Raw genomic sequence first — 19,499 nt, 5'->3', positions numbered from 1 at the left:
TTGGCCTGTCCGTTTGGGGACTTGAGTAGAGTTGAGATTCCCCTCCCCCCCCAAATTGTGCTAGGATGTAAAGCAACGTGTGTGAGGGGGGAAAACCCCTCCAAAGAGAGCTCTAAAGCAAAGAAGTGGTTCCATTTACTGACCAGAGATTTCAGCTTGAGATAACTGGAGCCCGGTCTCAGCTTACTGTCTTAGCTAGAACCTTTTCTTTGTTTGGACGTTAGACCAGCTACTGATACTCCCTGGTGGTTTTCTAAGGTAAAGGGCTCCTCCTTGGACACAGCAAGCATAAACCTGGGAATGCGGGCGGTAGTCTTCAGTGCTCAGTAATCTAGCCCTAGTGATGGGAGAGGAAGGGAGACGAGCCCAAAGGTGATCGAATAGAGAGCGCTTTCTTACAGTTTAACCAGGGTTACAGGAATGGACACTCGTGTGCAAGAGAAGTTTATGGTGGTGGGACATCTAAATAGGAGCAAATGGGTGTATGCTCCCTCCACCGGGGGGGGGGGGGGGGGGGGCAATTCCACAACAGTTTTGAGCTCTGGTTGAGTGTTTGTTTGCATTTGAGTCTAACCCAGAGCTTTTGGGGTTTGATCTAACTGAAAATTTAGTGTCAAAACTGACAGAAGGCATGAGAAGACTGGGCTGCCTGGTGGCTCAGTTGGTTAAGCATCTGCCTTGGGCTCACATCATGATCTCAGGGTCTTGTTGGGGGGTGGCATCTGCCTGTTGGGGAGCCTGCTCCTCCTTCTCTTCCCTCTGCCCCTCCTCCCCCCTCTCTCAAATAAATAAAATATTTTAAAAAGGACAAAGTAGCCAAAAGTAGCCATTAAAACCAAGCTAGTAAAATAAGTATGGCAGGAAACCAGAAAGTTAATCAGTGAGATGGCATGAAGCCATATGAAATAGAGTCTTAAAAAAAATATTTTGTTTTATTTTTAAATTAGAGGTCAGTTACGATTTCATTTCCCATAAAGTTTTGCTGGCATTTTGGAGGATAGCTTGTGTGTGTGTCTTTACATATGTAGACGCATTTATATTTCTCCCTATACAGACACACACATATGTATGTGTGGAAAAAAAATCCCGGGGATCCCGGGTGGCTCAGCGGTTTAGTGCCCGCCTTTGGCCCGGGGCGCGATCCTGGAGACCCGAGATCGAGTCCCACGTCGGGCTCCCTGCATGGGGTCTGCTTCTCCCTCTGCCTGTGTCTCTGCCTCTCTCTTTCTCTCTCTCTGTGTTTCATAAATGAATAAATAAATTTAAAAAATCTTAAAAAATCCTACATTAAAAAAAAAATCACTACTAAATGGAAGCATCAACTGAAACATCATCACCGGAAATTAACCACTTAAAATGGGAATTTAAGTGGAAAGTATTCGAAGTTGTGAATTGGCCGCCACATATTTAACTCACTGATTTTCCAGTAACAACACACATGCTTGGGGGGTCCCGGAGAACCTCATTCCGTATGTGGGGCCTTAATGCCTCTTAGTTTAAGGAGCTCTGTAGTCTGGTTAGGAACTACTTCGGAGTCCTGCGCCACACCCATGCCTAATGCATAGACAGGATCACGGCCAAGGAAATAAGAACCGTATGGAAGCCATAGGGAGAGGAGAATGGGAAACAACTGGGAACTGGTTTTCTTTCCTGGTGATGAAATATTTTGGAACTAGATAGAAGTGGTGGTCATCCCACATCCTGAGTATATGAAGTGCCACTGAAGTGTTCACTAGAATGGCTTATTTTATAGTATGTGAATTTCACCGTCGTGAAAAACTCCAGGAATTTACTCGAACACACTCTCCGTATGCTGTGTATTGGAAAAATAAATTACTGCTATTTAGATGGACTGTCTACCTTCTGAATGTTCTCAAGACTTTTCTCTTAAATTAAGCACATTTTTATTGTTTATAAAATGCATCTGTATAAGATGTACTGTGTAAGCGGTGCCTTTTCGAAGCTGCTTGGTAATATTTTCTCCTTAATTAAAACCCCATCACTCCTTTACAGCCTCAGATGGTAGCAGAAAGGACACTGTACTTGGAATCAGAACACTCGGGTTGGAGGCCCAACTGCCCCATCGGCCGTGTGGCCTTGGGCAAGGCACTTCGCTGAGACCCGGTTTCCTAGCCTATTTTTCTGTCCCATCCCAAAGGTATTGAGAGATCCACTGAAATCACTTCCATCACACACTTTTCTAATGGCAAATTACAGTACTTCCACACGTCACTGTTCCGTAATTATTGCTTGGGTTTTTTTTTTTTTTTTTTTAACTTGAATAGCAGAATCCAAGAGTGGATTAAGGAAGGTACTTGTGGACCGTTAATGAATTATTGGATTTATTATTAATGAAGCCCTTTATCCCACTCACCTGGAACCAGTCTGAATTCGGTTAACGTCTGTAAATGAGAATAAATAGGTCTGTTTAGGGTCTCCTCTGGGTTCCTTGTGTTTTTTCTTAGTTTAAGCAAGCCCCTCGGCTTTGCTGCAAACCGACATTTTCGGCAATAGTGACTCTTTCTTGAAAAACGTAGCCTTGGGAAACTCTGAAAACGTGCAGAGTAAAGACCCTGGGTATATTGTTCACCAATTAGGACTATGATAAATTAGAAATTTTATTTTAAACCAACAATAATTATGGCTGATAGAGTATATATATATGTATATATATATACGAAAAAGTGTGTTAGTTTGCATGTTTCTCCTGTTAATGGACACGAGGCCAGGTTTTACTAACTGAAAGTGCATAAAATTCAGAATGGGTAATGAATGTGGGGGACCTGGCATGGAAGTGTGCAAATACCTGTCGCAGCCTGCAAGCACCTTTTAAGTGAAAGGAAGATGAAAGGCAGTATTTGTTGAGTGTCTTTTTTGTGCTAGTTTAAAAGGATATGTTTAATTCCCACAATAGGAGTAAAAGGTAGGCATTTTATTTAGCATGACCAATTAAAGTATGGGCTCCGCCACTAATTGGTTGTGTTGGCTGCTTCAATGGTGATGATGTCGTGGAAGAAAAAGCCTAGAGGTTGATAGGAACTTCCCCAGGAAGGTTGTGGTGTGGCACTGACCCCAGAGTCCACCTCTTTCCTAATGCCAAGCTACCTCCCAGCTATTAACGCAACGTGGATGAGAAAAGAAAACGAAGATTTATAGAATATGAACTAGAAGTGCATTTTGGTACTTTTAAATAATTGTCAGTTTACCTGAGGACACTGGGTTGCAACATTTGTTTGCTCTAGTGCACCCAAGGGACTCGCTAAGACGGTGGCAAACAAATGGCAACTATTTGTTGGATGAAAATGAATGGATTTTAGATCAAATAGATTACCCAGAAAGTGGCCTCTGTCCACTCACTGTATTACCGGACCAGCGTGTTGTATTCCTGAATGAGATTTAAAGCAACTGATAAATCAAGGTTTAGTAAATAACCTGGCTTTGCTTTATTAAGGTGAGGCTCCCCTGGGGAATTGTGGGAGGGATGGGGGGGGGGGGGGTTCATGGGTAGCATCTCCTGGCATTCTCCAAATGGAACCCAATTTTAAAGAAGAAACAAACTGCTTTGTCCTCGAAGTTATAACTTTGAGATGTCTTCCTTCTGTGTCCAGGGCAAACCCTATTGGAGGCTATGTTTCTCTGGTCAAAGGAGATGAGACGGTGGTGAAGATGTCAGCCCTCAACTGGAAGCCCTTTGTGTATGGAGGGCTGGCCTCCATCACGGCAGAATGTGGTAAGGGACCCGAGGGGCCACGCAGGTCGTTTGCTTGCTACATGGGATTTTTTTTTTTTTAAATTCTATTTATTCATGAGAGAGAGACAGAGAGGAAGAGACACAGGCAGAGGGAGAAGCAGGCTCCCTGCGGGGAGCCCGATGTGGGACTCGATCCCAGGACCCCGGGGTCACACCCTGGGCCGAAGGCAGATGCTCCACCGCCGAGCCCCCCACGTGCTCCTACATGGGATGTTGATTAAGAGTGAAGGTCGCTGTCTGGTGTTTGGCGGGACTGTAGTTCAAGCAGGGCCTGTGGGAATATGCAACGTTAATCTCAGATTTCAAAATTGCCTTCTGTTGGCGTGTTTTTCAAACAGTCATTTTGGCCGCCCACAGTGCAGAGCTCAAAGTTTAGTGTGGAAAAAGTTGAACCTGTTAATCAAACAGAAGTTTTGTCTGATTACATCTGGCCCTGGGTCCCTGTCCTTTAACCCACTTTGCCCCTGTTGGCGCCTGTGGCCGTGGAGAAGCTCGAGGAAGTCCCAGGTTCCGGCCACTATGCCGTCCCGTGCCAGTCGTGCACAGTATGTGTTGTGTTTGTGACTTTGCATCAGTGGAGTTCCACGTCAGATCCTGTTTATCTTGGTCTATATCCTGGCATGATTGACTCAACAAATACAGCTGGCACTCGGCAGTTGCTGGGCCTGACATGTCGTTTGCTTCTGGGGCTCAGTCGCTGCTGTCCTGGGCCAGAGGCTGCCCCCGAGGGGCCAGTGAGGACGGGGTGGAGGGGTTAAGGAGTCTTAACCACCCACCCACTTGGTTGCCGGTGTGGGTGGGCCCTCCCGTGGCCACAATGAGTCGAGTTGCTGAGCGAGTGGCACGTATTTGGGTGGCCTGTCAGCAGGGCACTGGATTAAACATTCTTACCTGCGTTAACAGGTGCACTTTCAGATGACCGAACACAGAGCGAGAAGCTCCCCCAGAAAGTGAACTTCTCTCTCTTCATCCCTGTTGAACCCGACTGTAGCTTTCACATATGCAAAATATAGTAACTTATTTTAAAATTGCCCCTTTGTGTAAATCATTCCATGTACCCATCTCTTACAGCCATGCAGCTTCTCAAATCCTCTGCAGGGTAAGATAGGAAGTAGATAAACATGTAAAGAAAGAAAAATACAAAAAAAAAAAAAAAGAAAGAAAGAAAAATACATTTATGCATTTTGGAGGGGGGTTAATCTTTTGGTTCCTTTTTTTTTTTAAAGATTTTATTTTTTCATGAAAGACACAGGGAGAGAGAGAGGCAGAGACACAGGTAGAGAGAGAATCACGCTCCCTGCGGGGAGCCCGATGTGGGACCCAATCCCTGGTCTCCAGGATCAGGCCCTGGGCTGAAGGTGGCGCTAAACCGGGCTGCCCCTCTCATTCTTTTTAATAGAGAAAAGATTGCAAAGTATCTGCTAGTTCTTAATTCTGTTTCTTAGTTTATGTTATAGTTGCAGTGTTTCCTCAGTAATCTCTCACCATGTAGCCTTTATTTAGTGGAATTTCTTTTTTAATCAAGTGAAATTTTTAAAAAAATTTAAGGTACTTTTCCGATTGATTTAACCAAGACACGGCTCCAGATTCAAGGCCAGACAAATGATGCAAACTTTAAAGAAATCCGGTATCGAGGAATGTTGCATGCGTTGGTGCGGATAGGCAGAGAAGAAGGGCTGAAAGCTCTGTATTCAGGGTAAGTCGACCTTTGTGCATTTGTACTTGACTATTGACCTTTCAAACAAATAGATGGAAAACTAGGATTCATAGAGAAAAAGTAGAAATCCGTGGTATATTTGAAAAGAGTGAGTAGTTGGGCAGATTTTTCATTTCACCTTTAGTTTCTGTGTATCTTTTATGTAGTGAACTTTGTGGTGAAAGTATGTCTTTATTATATTCAAGTATAGATGATAATGTAAAAATTACGTTTGTTTCAGAAAACATTCAGTCATTCAGTGTTTCACTCTGAAAAAGCCCTTCCCGATGGCTATTCTGAATTACGAGGTTTTTGCTATAAGGAAAATGATAGCGTATCTGATGTGGGTAGGAGTTGTGAACAGCTTTTCTTTAATCCAGTATTTAGCGAACGGTGTGCTGAAGGCATGAGATAGGAAAGCGAGTAAGCCAGGTGCCTGCGTCAGCCTGAGTTCCTGCAGAAAACAGAATTTGCTTGGGTGGCTTCAGTCAGGAGACTTTAATGAAGGGGCTACTTAAAGACTAGAGGAAGGATACTGAGGTTCCCAGAAACTATCAAAGTGGACCCTAGGACCAAAAGGGCAAGGACAGGCATGGTGTTAGCAGAGCCTACTAGGACCGGAGCCTTGAAGGAGCAAACAGTAGCTGTGGTGGTGGGGAGGGGGGATGCTTTGGTAGTGCCCAGGCGAGGAATATACCTCCCCCTCCCCATCCATCCATCCATCCATCCATCCCATTGTCTACTGGTGGAATCCACCTGGAAGCCAGCTGGCAGGAAGCCTGCATGATACAAAATGTGGGTGCCACCCTCTCAGGGCGCAGAGCATCACAGAGAAGGGTGAGCCTGGATCTAGGAGGTCGGAGGGGGATTAGCAGCAACACATGAAGGGGCTGTCGTTTAGTGGGGACAGCACATGTCCACCAGCCCTAGGGTGTGGAGAAAGCAGGGGACAAGGTTAATTTCTTGATTTCTGGTTTGGGCCAGAGTGTAGATGGAGCTTCCATTCCGTGGTCCGGGAAACAGAGAGGAGAGCCGATTGGTTGGAGCGGGAGGATGATGAGTTCAGTGTGGGAGCTTGGGTCGGAGGTGGGTGTAGCACATGCACGATGAGAGATCTACGGAGTGGTTGACAATGCATCGTTGGGTCAGTGCTATGAGCAGGAATCCGGCGTCCCGAGTCTCGGACAGTGGTGGACGCCGTTGGAGTCGGTGAGCTCACCAGGGAGTGTGGAGAGCAGGGAAGGAAGAGCACAGGACAGAATTCTGGGGAGCCGCAGAGGACAGGGGTGGGAGGCTGTGGAGGAAAGGAAACCTGGGGAGAGGGGCGTGTTTCAGAGCTGGGGGGGGGGGTGGCTGCATGGAGGACCGAGGACGGACTAGCGAGGACCACAGAGAGGCTATGTAGGGTGCTAAGGGAGGGCATCGCTTCGTTCAGCAGCACAGATGTCAGCTGGTCTCCTTGGGGAGGCAGCTTTGATGGAGGGGGGAAGGAAGGCACAGTGCATTTCGAGGAGGAGGTGGGGAGCACTAGAGGAGGTGGGGAGCACCGGAGGAGGTGGGAGCACCAGAGGAGGTGGGAGCACTGAGACAGTTGGGATGGATAACTGCCCCAGGGTGGTTCTGGGCGCCGGAAGGCTGAGAGACGGAGAGGAAGGACCTGGAACAGGGCCCCCCAAGTGGATGGGGGACGCGCTCCAGAGCCGCAGCGGAAGAATGGCAGATGCTTGCAGAGGGCAGAGGTCACCAGGCGCTTCACCTCCAGAAAGGAGGGCCTTTTCCCTTGAACGCCCATGAGCACCCAGAACCGCACGTTCACTTACACGTTTTCATTGAGGGTAACTACAGGGGGCTGAGCTTTCACCTAGCGCACTGACGATTTGCACAAATTTAACTGAACCCGACTATATTTTTGTTGGATCTTGAATCGTGAGAAGTCTGGTGTAGCATAGTTTGATTGTGGAAGGCAAACACGTGGTTGCGTCTGTGCGCCTCCTCGAGGATTTAAAGCGATTTTTAGCATCTCTGTCCTCTCGTACATCGGTTTGACAGGATTGCCCCTGCGATGTTACGCCAGGCTTCCTACGGCACCATCAAGATAGGCACCTACCAGAGCCTGAAGCGACTGTTTGTCGAACACCCTGAAGGTGAGTGGGGAATCTTTCTTCCCCTTGTGGACAGGAGCTGGGCGGGTTGTGTGTCTTTTTTTTAGTCAAGGCAAGATCAGATTTTCTTTGCTGAACTTAGGGGAGTGGCAGTTAAAAGGAGCAATCTCTACAAATGTTTTAGTTTTCCTCCTCTCCGAAACACCTAGACTAGAGGGTGTGGTGTTGTAGTTCTAGCCAACTGAAAATTTTCTAAAATTTTCTAACAGGCATTATCATCTATTTTTCAGGAAAGCCGTAAATACCCTTCTTAGTATTAAGAACTGAATTCCTTTTTTTTTTTTTTAAGAACTGAATTCTAATACTGTATTGATGGTTGACTTTATGACTTTGCTTTAACCCTAGAACTTTTTTTTCTTTTTTTCTTTCTTATTACAATGAGACAAGCACCAAGCGCCAGTCAACTGTTAGGTCAGAGTAGTCAACACGAGCTAAGATGTTTTAGCACTTCAGTATACTTCACATTAAATCTATACAGCATGCTTTAAAACTATCTTCTCAGTGTCTCCTAGGAATGTACCTTTTTTTTTTTTAAGACTTATTTATTTACTTGAGAGAGAATACACACATGTATGAGTGGGGGGGGGGGGGGGAGAGAGAATATCTCAAGCGGACTCTCTGCTGAGCATGGGCCCTGAATTGGGGCTGGATCCCAGGACCCTGAGATCATGATCTGAGCCAAAATCAAGAGTCGGAGGCTTAAATGAGTGAGCCACCTGGGCGTCCCAGGAGTTTATCTTTCTTATTCTCCTATGACCTATTCCTCATCTTAATTACTGCGGTGGTCAATATTTATACACAAAAGTGAGTTAGTATATGGTTGTTCATTTTGCATGATAATTCACAGTCCTTTTTGGATATCAAGTTATTTTGCTAGGCAAAATCCTGGTCAGCCAGCAAAATTCCTAATATTTTAAAAATTGCTTGATTCAGGGGCACCTGGCTGGCTCAGTCAGTGGAACATGGTGACTCTCGGTCTCAGGGCCGTAAGTTTAAGACCCATATTGGGTATAGAGATTATTAAAAGGAATAAAAAAATCTTTACTTATTTTTTAAAGTTATTTATTTATTTATTTTTTCTTTTAAAGATATTATTTATTTACTCATGAGAACACAGAGAGAGAGAGAGGCAGAGACACAGGCAGAGGGAAAGCAGGCTCCATGCAGGGAGCCCGACGCGGGACTCGATCCTGGGTCTCCTGGATCACTCCCTGGGCTGAAGGTGCCGCTAAACCGCTGAGCCACCCAGGCTGCCCAAATAAAAAATGTTTTAAAAAAATTGCTTGAGGGGCAGCTGGGTGGCTCAGTTGGTTAAGCCTCTTGCCTTCCACTCAGGTCATGATTCCAGGGTCCCGGAATCAAGCCCTGCTTTGGGCTCCTACTTCTCCTTCGCCCTCTGCCTGCTATTTCCCCTGCTTGTGGTCTGTCAAATAAGTAAATAAAATCTTTAAAAAATTGCTTGATTCATAAAGCAGGAATTTTACGATTCTCTGAAGATGTACAAGCGGTATGTCAGTGAGTTACACCTACTGATGTGAAGAGCTCTGTGTATACGAAAAGTCAAATAATATGTGTTTGTTTGTAGATGAGACTCTGCTGATAAATGTGGTGTGTGGAATTCTCTCTGGAGTCGTATCCTCTACCATCGCTAATCCGACTGATGTTTTGAAAGTAAGCAGTGCGATCCGTATCTTATAGGCACACTCCACATTTTCTTTCCTTTTTTTTTTTTTTTACACTCCACATTTTCTTATTGAGAACAACATTCAGATAATGAAATGCTGCGGATATAACCCACACTGGATGTGTGAATTTGTTTATAATTTAAGCACCATGAAGCCTCTAGCTTCTAAACATCCGCTGGGTGGATTTCCCGTGGATACAGAGGAGCTCACAAAGTAGAGCTCGTTGTAGAGACAAGGTTTTTGGTGATTAAGCAGCAAAAGAAAAAAATCGGGCATGGACACATTTGAATTTCATTTTTCCTTGAAAATCTTCCTTGTTTTATTTGTTCAGAAACCTAATGACCGTTTCTGAACATGTGATGTCCTCCGTTAACTTGATTTCAGGGAATATGAATGGAAATATTTCCTGATTACAGTTTGACATGACGTATTGGTGGACCTTGTTGACAATACCGGGGATAGAACCTTTTTATTAGATCCTTTCTGGAATAAGACAAAGAAGTAAATTAATTTTTTTTTCTTAAAGATTTAATTTATTTATTCATGAGAGACACAGTGAGAGAGAGAGAGAGAGAGAGAGAGAGAGAGGCAGAGACACAGGCAGAGGGAGAAGCAGGCTCCATTCAGGCAGCCCAACGTGGGACTCAATCCCGGGTCTCCAGGATCAGGCCCTGGGCCAAAGGCAGGTGCTAAACCACCGAGCCACCCAGGGATCCCAGAAGTAAATTAATTAAACAAAAGAGAAATCAGGCAGGACTTACTTTTCTCAGTGGTTCTCAGGATGTTCGCCTCTGTCGCTCCCTCTCCTTTTTTGTTCCTATTAGTTGACCAGCGTTCGCTGTGCTGCCCTCTGCCAGTTGATATACTGCGTGCTTAGAATCCCCAAATGAGTAAGATAAGGACCCTGCCCTCAGAGCCTTCACTCTGACAGGAGAGTCTGGCAAACATCAGAGTTCTTTTTTTTTAAGATTTTATTTATGTATTTGAGATTGAGGGGTAAGGGGAGAGCCCAAGCAGCTGGAGCAGCAGGCAGAGGGAGAGGGAGAAGGTACCTCAGCTACCTGAGCTGAAGGTAGACGCTTAACCCACTGAGCCGCCCCGGCGCCCCAACAAACATCAGTTTTATGCAGCAGTGTGTTGAGTACACTACACTTCTGCACAGTGAAGGTGCTTTTGCCAGGATTTTTTGGGAGGGGGGGAAGTAGAGAGAAATATCCCCACTCTTAATCTCTCTCTCTCTCTTTTTTAAATTAATTAATTAATTAATTAATTAATTAATTTATTTATTTATGATAGACATAGAGAGAGAGAGAGAGAGGCAGAGACATAGGAGGAGGGAGAAGAAGAAAAAAAAAAAAGGAGGAGGGAGAAGCAGGCTCCATGCCGGGAGCCTGACGTGGGACTTGATCCCGGGACTCCAGGATCGCACCCTGGGCCAAAGGCAGGCGCTAAACCGCTGAGCCACCCAGGGATCCCCTCCTCTTAATCTCTTAAACATATGTCCAGGCTGATAGAAAGGCAGTTCCTGTATTTTGGTTTATTTTCCCACGTTAGCTTGGCAGTAACATTTTCCTTGGGAAGCTAGAGGTAATGTATTTGCTCCCCAAACAAAAAATAAGGTACCAAGTTTTAGTGAGAAGTCCCTTTTAATTTTAAAAAATGTAGAGAGCTACATCAAACATTATCTCTACGTCAGAATCTCGGTCCCATGAATTCCACGGCCGCTGTCCAGTTTATTTGTAAGTTCAAGTGTAACGGAGCATGACGGGCATCATGTGATCGTCTTGTGCTCAGCTCGCCGGCATACCTTTTGGTTCAGCTGGTTGGAAATAGTAGTGGCTTGAAGTAACTAATTTAAGAAATATGCTCGTCCATGCTCAGCACTGCCAACTACGCTGGATACTCTTATCAGTTATGTGAAGTCAGCCTACCGTCACATTCTCTTAACTGGTCAGTGACTTATAAGGAAATATGCCATTCTCTTTCCTTTTCAGAAGACTAGTTTTAAAAATCCATCTTTTTTGGACTCTTAATGAGCTCAGGCCTCGATGCATTTTGTTGATTCCAAAGTGCCTCAGAACCAGTCCTCATGAATGTTAAATCTTTATGATTATAAATCCTACAAAGGACATTTTAGCATTACAGTTGTATTTATACTGCAATTCTTGTAATGGTTAGTAAACAACAGATTGAATGATTTTCCGAAGTCTGCATTCGGGGAGAAATGTGCTTTCCTTCTCACGTCTGTCTTCAAAATAATCTCTAGATACGGATGCAAGCACAAAGCAGCACCATTCAAGGCGGAATGATTGGCAACTTCATTAACATTTACCAGCAAGAGGGAGCAAGAGGACTGTGGAAGGTGAGCCCACGGAACGGAGCCGTTTTCCTTCTTTGAATTTATTTCTCCTATTTCCATCATCTTAATCTGAATGGCAGATTGACCTACACGAAGAGGAGTGGCCTCTGCCCTCAAAGTTACTTTCTTCCTTAATCTCATTCCCTGCAGAGTGGAAATATAAGGCATATGTCATAGTTTTAAAGTGCCTTTTGAATAATTCATGTATAAGAAATTCTATGAAGATTGAACATTTTTGTTTACTTTAAAAAATTCGTACAGAGAGGGGTTTTCTAGGTTATAGTTAGGCTGGATTTTTTTGATCTGTGCGGTTTCCCAGTCCCCTAAGTGAAGACTGACTTACTAGGCAGGTGCCGGTATGGGATGCTGTTCCTGGTTTTCTGGTGGCCCATCAGTTCACAGAATAGGCCCTAAGGGTCATCCAGTATAGTGCTCTCTGTATGTACCAGGAAGCCAGAGCCTCTGTGAGGCGGCTTGTCCTGCCTGGCCAGGGTCTGGCCAAGGTCATATAGTTAATGCCAGAATTAGGAGCAGACTTGGGAGCGTCTGACTTCTTTACCCTCTGGTCTTTTCTGATCTGTCATTCTTAGCTTTTTTTTTTTTTTTTTTTTTTTTTTTCCCCAAGGCCTGTTTCATGGAGAGCTCTCTGAATCTTGGTTATTCGTATTTTTACCCAGGGCGTGTCCCTTACTGCGCAGAGGGCTGCCATCGTTGTCGGTGTGGAGCTACCGGTCTACGACCTCACCAAGAAACATCTGATTCTCTCGGGCCTGATGGGAGACACTGTGTATACCCACTTCCTGTATGTTTGTAGATTTAAAAAATAACATTTTAGGTATGCATGAGGTCAGGGTAGCAGTTTGCTACGACTTTATTAGAGATTTAAAGGTTTATTATCAAAGTATTACAGTCTCATATTTGAAAAATTACAATTTAGAAGTGAACTGAGAAGAAGCAAAAGCCCTTATCTGCTTAAACAGGTGACCGTTGTCAACAGCTTGTTTTTTCAGGCACATGCAAATATGTATAAAAGTCTACTCTGTGTACTTAGCGCACAGGCAAGATCATGCTTAGTATTCTCTTACTTTTTTATTTTAATTTTTTAGCTTTATTGCGGTATAATTGACAAACTTGTGAGCTATTTAAGAGTGTACGGTGTAATGATTTGATGCACATACACAACGTGAAAAGATCTGACCCTGAGTTCATTAACATATCCATCACTTCACGTATTTATCCGTGTGTGCGCGCATGTGCGTGCGTGCGTGTGTGAGAACATTTAACTTTTACTCTTTTAGCAAATGTCAGTTATGTGACTGTGTTACCAACTGTAGTCACCATGTCCTATATTAGATCCTCAGACCTTGTTCATTTTATAGCTGAAAGTTTATGCCTTTTTCCCCAGCCTCTTCCTATTTCCCTTAGCCCTCGCCCCTGGGAACCACTTTTTGGTTTCTATGGATTCTGTGTTTTTTGTTTTTATATAGATCCCCACGTGGGGTACCATGCAGTATTTGCTGTTCTCCCTTGCTTTTTAAAATTTAATAATATATTCCAAATATCTTTCTGTGTCAGTTCAAACCAACGTCACGTTTTTTTAGTAGCTGCAGGTTAGGATGGATGTATCATGGTTTCATCCACTTTCATCCAAATTTTTGGCAATTTCTGGAGACTGTTCTGACTGTTACGACTGGGGGAGTACTGTTGGCATCTGCTGGGTAGAGGCCCGGGAGCTGCTGAACAGCTTACGGCCATGGGACAGCCCTCCACAGCAGAGACCTGCCTGTCCACAATGTTCGAGGAGTGTGGGAGTTGAGAAACCCTGCCCTGAGTTGGCTGATGCCAAGTGTGGTCTGTAGTCTTGTTGAGACCCTGTGGGCGCATTACTGTGAGGACGTCTTTTTCTCTGCTCTCTAAGAATGGTGTGGTTATGATGGGACTAAAATTACTCTGACGCCTGCTTATAGCCAAGAGATGCAATAGATCATCGTTGGAAGACATTCTTTCGTGTTTCTATGAACCTTTGACATTCTTGTCCCTCAAAGTTTTTCTGCGTCAAGGTGGGAACTTCTAAGCCACTATAAATCGTGCTGTATTTAAGAAGTTCACGCAGTGCCTTAGTGATGGGCCTCCTCCTGGAAACATTTCCTCTTGCTGCACGTCACGTTAGTGTGGTTCGGGAGGAGGCTGTTTCCTGCCTTTGATAGCGGTGGTTGCAGCTCAGTGATGGTGAACTTTCTGTCCCCCCCCCGCCCCTGGTATCTTTTTTTCATAGCTCGAGCTTCACCTGTGGCCTGGCTGGGGCCCTGGCCTCAAATCCCGTCGATGTTGTGAGAACACGTATGATGAACCAGAGAGTCCTTCGGGATGGCAGGTGCTCTGGCTACACAGGTACCCTGGACTGCCTGTTACAGGTGAGAGTGAACGCTCTCCTGGGCAGGGTCCTCAGGGTCCTGAGGTCCTGAGCCACAGCTCAGTGGCTTCCTTGTTCCCCTCTGAAGAGCTTCTTGTCACGATACAAACCACAGGGGTCAGAGCAAGACAAACCTGTGGATTTGTCCCTTGTAATTGTGTGACTTCGGTCGAGGTACAGACTCTCTACCCCAGTTTCCTCATAAGTGGAATGGGACAACAGTCGCATCCACGTCACAGGGTTGTGGTAAAAATCATTGAGATATAATGCCTACGAAACGGCACCGTGCCTGGATTACTGTGTAGTAAGCCTTGTTGGTATAAGTACTGATATTAAGGGGTACTTAGAAGTAAGTAAGTTTATTTTACTTAATCTCCAATATTCCAGTGGTTCGTTTCAGTTGAAACTGCCCCCCCCAATGTGTGTTGTGTGTGAGTATATACGTACGTGTTTACACACACACACATTTGTATACAGATACTTGACCTAAGAAGTCACTGAATTTTGAGGGTTATTATAGCTAACACGAGTGATGCTCTCAAGCCCCGAGATGGTACCCAGTTCTGGCCACGCTGGGCTAACTCTTACAAATACAAAAATCTAGATGAATGTTTAGAAATGAAAGTTCATTTTCTTTATACCGTTGCTCAGCTGTAAAGGGAGAGAAAATGGTCAGAATTTCTGCCATCGCAATAGAACGGTCTCCTTGCAAAATGCACCTCCCCACTCTTGCGTCTGACCCCAATGAATATACCTCATTCCGACATCTCTCCAGAGAATGCGTCGATCTTCCTATAATTTTCAGTTGAAGCAGTGGGGCCTCCTGGTCCGGAGGGGATGAGAGTTTGTTGTGTTCCTGACTAGATTGCCACCAGCCAGGGGATCAGGGGCCCCTTGGGTGCTCCTGCTCTCTGGCGCGATGCTGGCAAGTCCTAGACTTCAAGTTCGGCTTTCACCATGCACAGGTGCTTGTGTGGATCCACCTCGTGACCCGAGGTGGCCGTGGTCTGAATTAGGTCCTAACCACCATTGACTTGCGTGTTTCTCACCTGCAGTTGGGATTCAATCTCTCTTTTTTTTTTTTTAAAGGAAAGCAGCAAAGCATCACGAGGTGTTTTCTTTTTCTTTTTAAGATTTATTTATTCAGAGAGAGAGAGAGGCAGAGACACAGGCAGAGGAAGAAGCAGGCTCCATGCAGGGAGCCTGACGTGGGACTCGAACCCGGGTCTCCAGGATCAGGCCCTGGGCTGCAGGCGGCGCTAAACCGCTGAGCCACTGGGGCTGCCCAGGATTCAATCTCATTCCTTACTTTGTCCTTTGTCTGCTGGGTGCGGGGCTGGTGTGACGTGGAGCCTTTGTGTTCTCCAATGCAGAAGCCTTTCAAGAACAAAAAGAGGCAGGGGGCAATGGGTTTTTAAGCAGTCTTTGCAAACAGGATTTTCTTTCTTTTTTTTTTTTTTTTTTTTTTTTTTAAGATTTTTATTTATTTATGAGATAGAGAGAGAGAGAGAGAGAGAGAGAGAGAGAGAGGCAGAGACACAGGCAGAGGGAGAAGCAGGCCCCATGCAGGGAGCCTGAGGTGGGATTCGATCCCGGGTCGCCAGGATCAGGCCCCGGGCCGAAGGCAGTGCTAAACTGCTGAGCCATCCAGGCTGCCCTAAGATTTTATTTCTGAGAAAAAAAACATTCAGTCTGACTCCTAATTATTAATGCACCTGACATCACTGGATAGTTGGAAGCTAACTTTTTTTTTTTCTCCCTCTTATAACAGACCTGGAAGAATGAAGGGTTTTTTGCTCTGTATAAAGGGTTTTGGCCAAATTGGTTGAGACTTGGTCCTTGGAACATCATCGTATCCTTTTCCTGTCGCACTACATCCAACGGAAGCTGTAGCTACCAGACGATTGTTGGCATAAGCCCGTGTTTTGAATGATAATTTGGAAGTGGCTTCTTATTCTTTTGCGTTCGTCTGATTCTAGGAAATGATGATTCAGTTTCTATCTCAGCGGGTGTAAGATCTCTGTCCTGGGCTATCGGGATCTGGTTTAGTGATGCTGTCCCTGACCGGGACTTGACTGCAGTAGACGTTGCTGGGAATATTTATGATTACAGGAAGGCGCGGCTTGATTGCACATCCCTAGCCACCCTTGGGAAGGATCCGGTTTGGCAGCAGTGTTCCAGAATGCTTATTTTAGAGGGTCCCCGCGGATAAACAGGAGTTGGCTCCTGAGTGATTTGGCTGGTCAGTGCCAATGCCCTACGCCGACGGGGGAGGCAGGACGGGAGCCGCACTTCATTAGACGTGCCGGGGCGGAATGCTAAGGGGATGTGCTTTTCCCCATCCCCCGTTTCTCTTTATCTGCGCCTCCGTCCTGATGAAGGCCTGCCCAGCCGGGACCCGTGAGGAGAGCTCCCCGGGACTTGCTTGCTTTCTGTTTCACACAGAGTTGACTATTCTGGAAAGTCTGCCCGTCACAGCGGCCGCCAGGGCCAGGCAGTGTGGACGTCCTCTTCGGGGAGGCCCTTGGAGCCGATGCTAGGGGATTTCTTTGTCTCCGCTGTGATTGTTCTGTTCCAGGCTGAGCTTGGGAAGGCGGATGGGAAGATGGTTTGGGTGGATGAGGATGGCACCCCTCATGTTTAATGTGTCCATGGTGCGTGGTCTGCCCAGACGTATCTGTGACACCTGCTGTCCGTGAGTCTGTGTTTACGCGTCGGAGTTGTTAAGATGGCATTTTCTTTGTCAGCCTTAACCAGTCACTGCAGTTCTTCGTGACCTACGAGCAGTTGAAGAAATTGGACTTGTGACAAGTCAAGGCTGCATGAGACGGCGCTCTGCAAACGCTCACTTCCGAAACAATAAAGCTTCCCGTGTGTCACGCTGCTTCTCACTGCTTGGTTCATCACAGATGCTGAAGCGTGAGCAACAGATGAAGATGGGGCTAGTCCAGATGGCCGGGTGTTGGCAGCGGCCGCTCTGCGTCAGATGTTTCATGCTAGAGACTAACATCCAAACACTAGTCCTTACCGTGGAAGTGCCCTCTGACGTCAAAGACAGCACATGGAACGCATGTTTCTTGCTAAAGAAAGCTCGCAAGAAGATTGGGAACCGGGTGTCGTTTTCTTCAGGGGACAGGAGCACCTGCTGTGGCTCAGCTCGCAGCTAGGGATGCCAGACGGCTCTAGAGGAGCCCATCGGAACCACGGAATAGAGCCTCCAGGACAGTGTTCTCGTTCCTGAGCTTCTGACGACTGTCGCTTCTCGTCAGCAGGAGAAATGTCACACGTGGAGACCTGGCCCTTTTAACTCCGGGTGTAAACAGTGCAGCAAATAGATCCCTGGCATATTGCACTGCTTTATAATTTCCTATTTCGGCAGGATCTTTCACTTATAATAAGTGACTTTAAGCTTTTGAAGGCCTGACCTTCGTGAGGAATTGTTACAAAGCGTTCATATCTAAGCCCGTGACAGTGTGATGTGTTGGCTTTGAACGTGGCAAGGTCCATGTTGATGGACGATCTTTGAGGCAGCTTGGGTTGGCGTCTTAGGTAACGTTAGTAATTTGCTCTGATTTTTAGCCAAGTTTGTGACTTCCCAGTCTGTAAAATGAGGATAATAATGTGTATTGATGCTGGGGGTCAAAGGAAGACAAGGGTGGCTGCTGAGACCTGCCCGGAGGGTGGGCCTTGTACACCAGCTGTGCTGTCAGCCCGCCGGAATGGTGGGAGAAGAATCCCGAGCAAAGCCCCTCGCCAAAGGCCTTGTGGAGACAAAGAACACAGTAGAAGTGAACAGTTGCATTATGTTTTCCTTGGCAGGATGTTGTGAGTGAATCGAAGAGTTGATCTTTCCAGGTTTCTCAGTTTTTTGCTTTCGTTCAGGTTCTGTTTGTGAAGATATGTCCTGTGTCGGACTTCCTTGAAGTCCTAAAACACTTCCTGTCCTTCCTAAAACACTTGCTTGAAATTTTAGAAACTCTCCCTTTAGCACTGTACCTGTTTTCCAGTTTCTCGAAGAGGTCTATCGTATCTTCCTCTCTTTCTCTAAAGACCACAAAAAAAAAAAAAATCATTCTCCTTTCTTGCCTTCATCTTGTTCTTTTCAAAAATAAAACGTGACTCCAAGAGCCCTAAGAACTTCTAGAAGACAGCCCCAGGGAAGGGAACATATTTACTTGGGGACCTGCAGTTGTACGTTCAAGAACATTAAATACACCCTGACCCGGGGCTCCCAGGCGGAACCCCCCCCCCCCCCCCCCCAGGTGTGTGCTGGGGCAGGTTCCCAGTTTCTCCTGCCCTGGGTCACCACTTCCTTTGACCCAGAATAGAAGGCATGGTAGTTTTTCTTGGGGATCAGGCGGTTTTGCTGCCTTTCCCTTTCACTTTGCCTTCTTTATGGATGTTTACTTTGAAAAAGCTTTTGTGAGGCAGAGTTGTATTTCCAAAACAGAGACAAAATCCTTAAAAAGAGGAAGGAAGGAAGGAAGGGAAGGGGTGGCCGGAGTGGCCTGTAGGTATTAACTGGTTAAAGACTTAAATGCAAGTCCAGACCCCACCCCCACCCCCACCCACCATGTGACTGCAGAGCTGAGCTCCCTGGGCCCGCTCCTGGTACTGAACCATATCTTTAGGCAGATATTTTTCTTCTCACCAAAACATTCCATTGACCTGGTCAGGGCGTTCTCAGGAAGGCTTTCACTTTTGAGTTCCTGGAATTTAAAGGATTACTTTTTAAGAACCACTTTTTTTAAAATGAAGAAAACACTGTATTTTTTAAGTGTACATATAATTTCTGAAACAGTAGAAGCAAGTTCATTTTGAAGACCACCTAAAGAGTCGACGTCACACAACGTTCATTGTTATCAATTGAGTCAAATTATGTACATGTTCATACCAGGATGAAAAGAAACTCAAACCTCACTATAAACCCTGAGCATGTTTTTAGGACAAAAAGAGAGTATTTCTCCAGTGTAGATATATGACACATGCTATATAGAACAGGATCGTAACCTGTTCTGGTTTTTCTGCTTCCTGAAGGAGTTCATGGAATTGTTAAGCTTCTAACCAAGAAAGAACTTAAGGACTTGGAGCCTCGGTCCCCTTATTTTCAGGGGTGTGATTACAAGTCCCCTGACCCCCTTGGATATTGCTGAAATGTGGCAAAAGGATTTTTAGCTTTTATAAAATGAAGATAATGGGGTTTTTTGTTTGCTTGTGGATTTCTGTAATCATTGATGCCAAATATTGCTAATCTGTGAAATAAAATGGCTCCTATCCTCCATATTTATTCATGAGCTAGAAATAGTATATATTATATGAAGACTATGCATTTTTCATGAGCCTTTATATTTCAAGCTCTTTATTTAAGCATTGTTGGAATATGTGGCATAAACCTTGTTTCATTATTTAATAAACTGGACTAATACATAATAA

General features: G+C 45.4%; 1 protein-coding gene across 9 annotated transcripts in view; it reads left to right on the top strand.

Moving 5' to 3' along the window:
• The window catches only part of SLC25A30 (solute carrier family 25 member 30), a 40,775-nt gene extending 21,276 nt beyond the window's left edge, over positions 1-19,499 (top strand). For 4 of the 9 annotated variants that reach the window (XM_049099524.1, XM_025478245.3, XM_025478246.3 and 1 more), the window contains 9 exons: positions 3,609-3,730; positions 5,300-5,447; positions 7,497-7,591; positions 9,195-9,280; positions 11,561-11,656; positions 12,331-12,455; positions 13,929-14,067; positions 15,838-15,918; positions 16,833-19,499. In XM_049099524.1, coding sequence (XP_048955481.1) covers positions 3,667-3,730; positions 5,300-5,447; positions 7,497-7,591; positions 9,195-9,280; positions 11,561-11,656; positions 12,331-12,455; positions 13,929-14,067; positions 15,838-15,918; positions 16,833-16,874 — 876 coding nt within the window. In that variant the 5' untranslated portion in view covers positions 3,609-3,666 and the 3' untranslated portion in view covers positions 16,875-19,499. Of the gene's footprint in view, positions 1-2,018; positions 2,159-3,608; positions 3,731-5,299; positions 5,448-7,496; positions 7,592-9,194; positions 9,281-11,560; positions 11,657-12,330; positions 12,456-13,928; positions 14,068-15,837; positions 15,919-16,832 lie in introns of those variants that run through there. The other 5 variants (XM_035704572.2, XM_025478250.3, XM_025478249.3 and 2 more) reach the window with 3 other exon arrangements.

This window comes from Canis lupus, chromosome 22 (genome assembly GCF_003254725.2).
Source record: "Canis lupus dingo isolate Sandy chromosome 22, ASM325472v2, whole genome shotgun sequence".
Lineage (NCBI taxonomy): Eukaryota > Metazoa > Chordata > Mammalia > Carnivora > Canidae > Canis > Canis lupus.
This window is presented reverse-complemented; position numbering and strand designations above follow the sequence as displayed.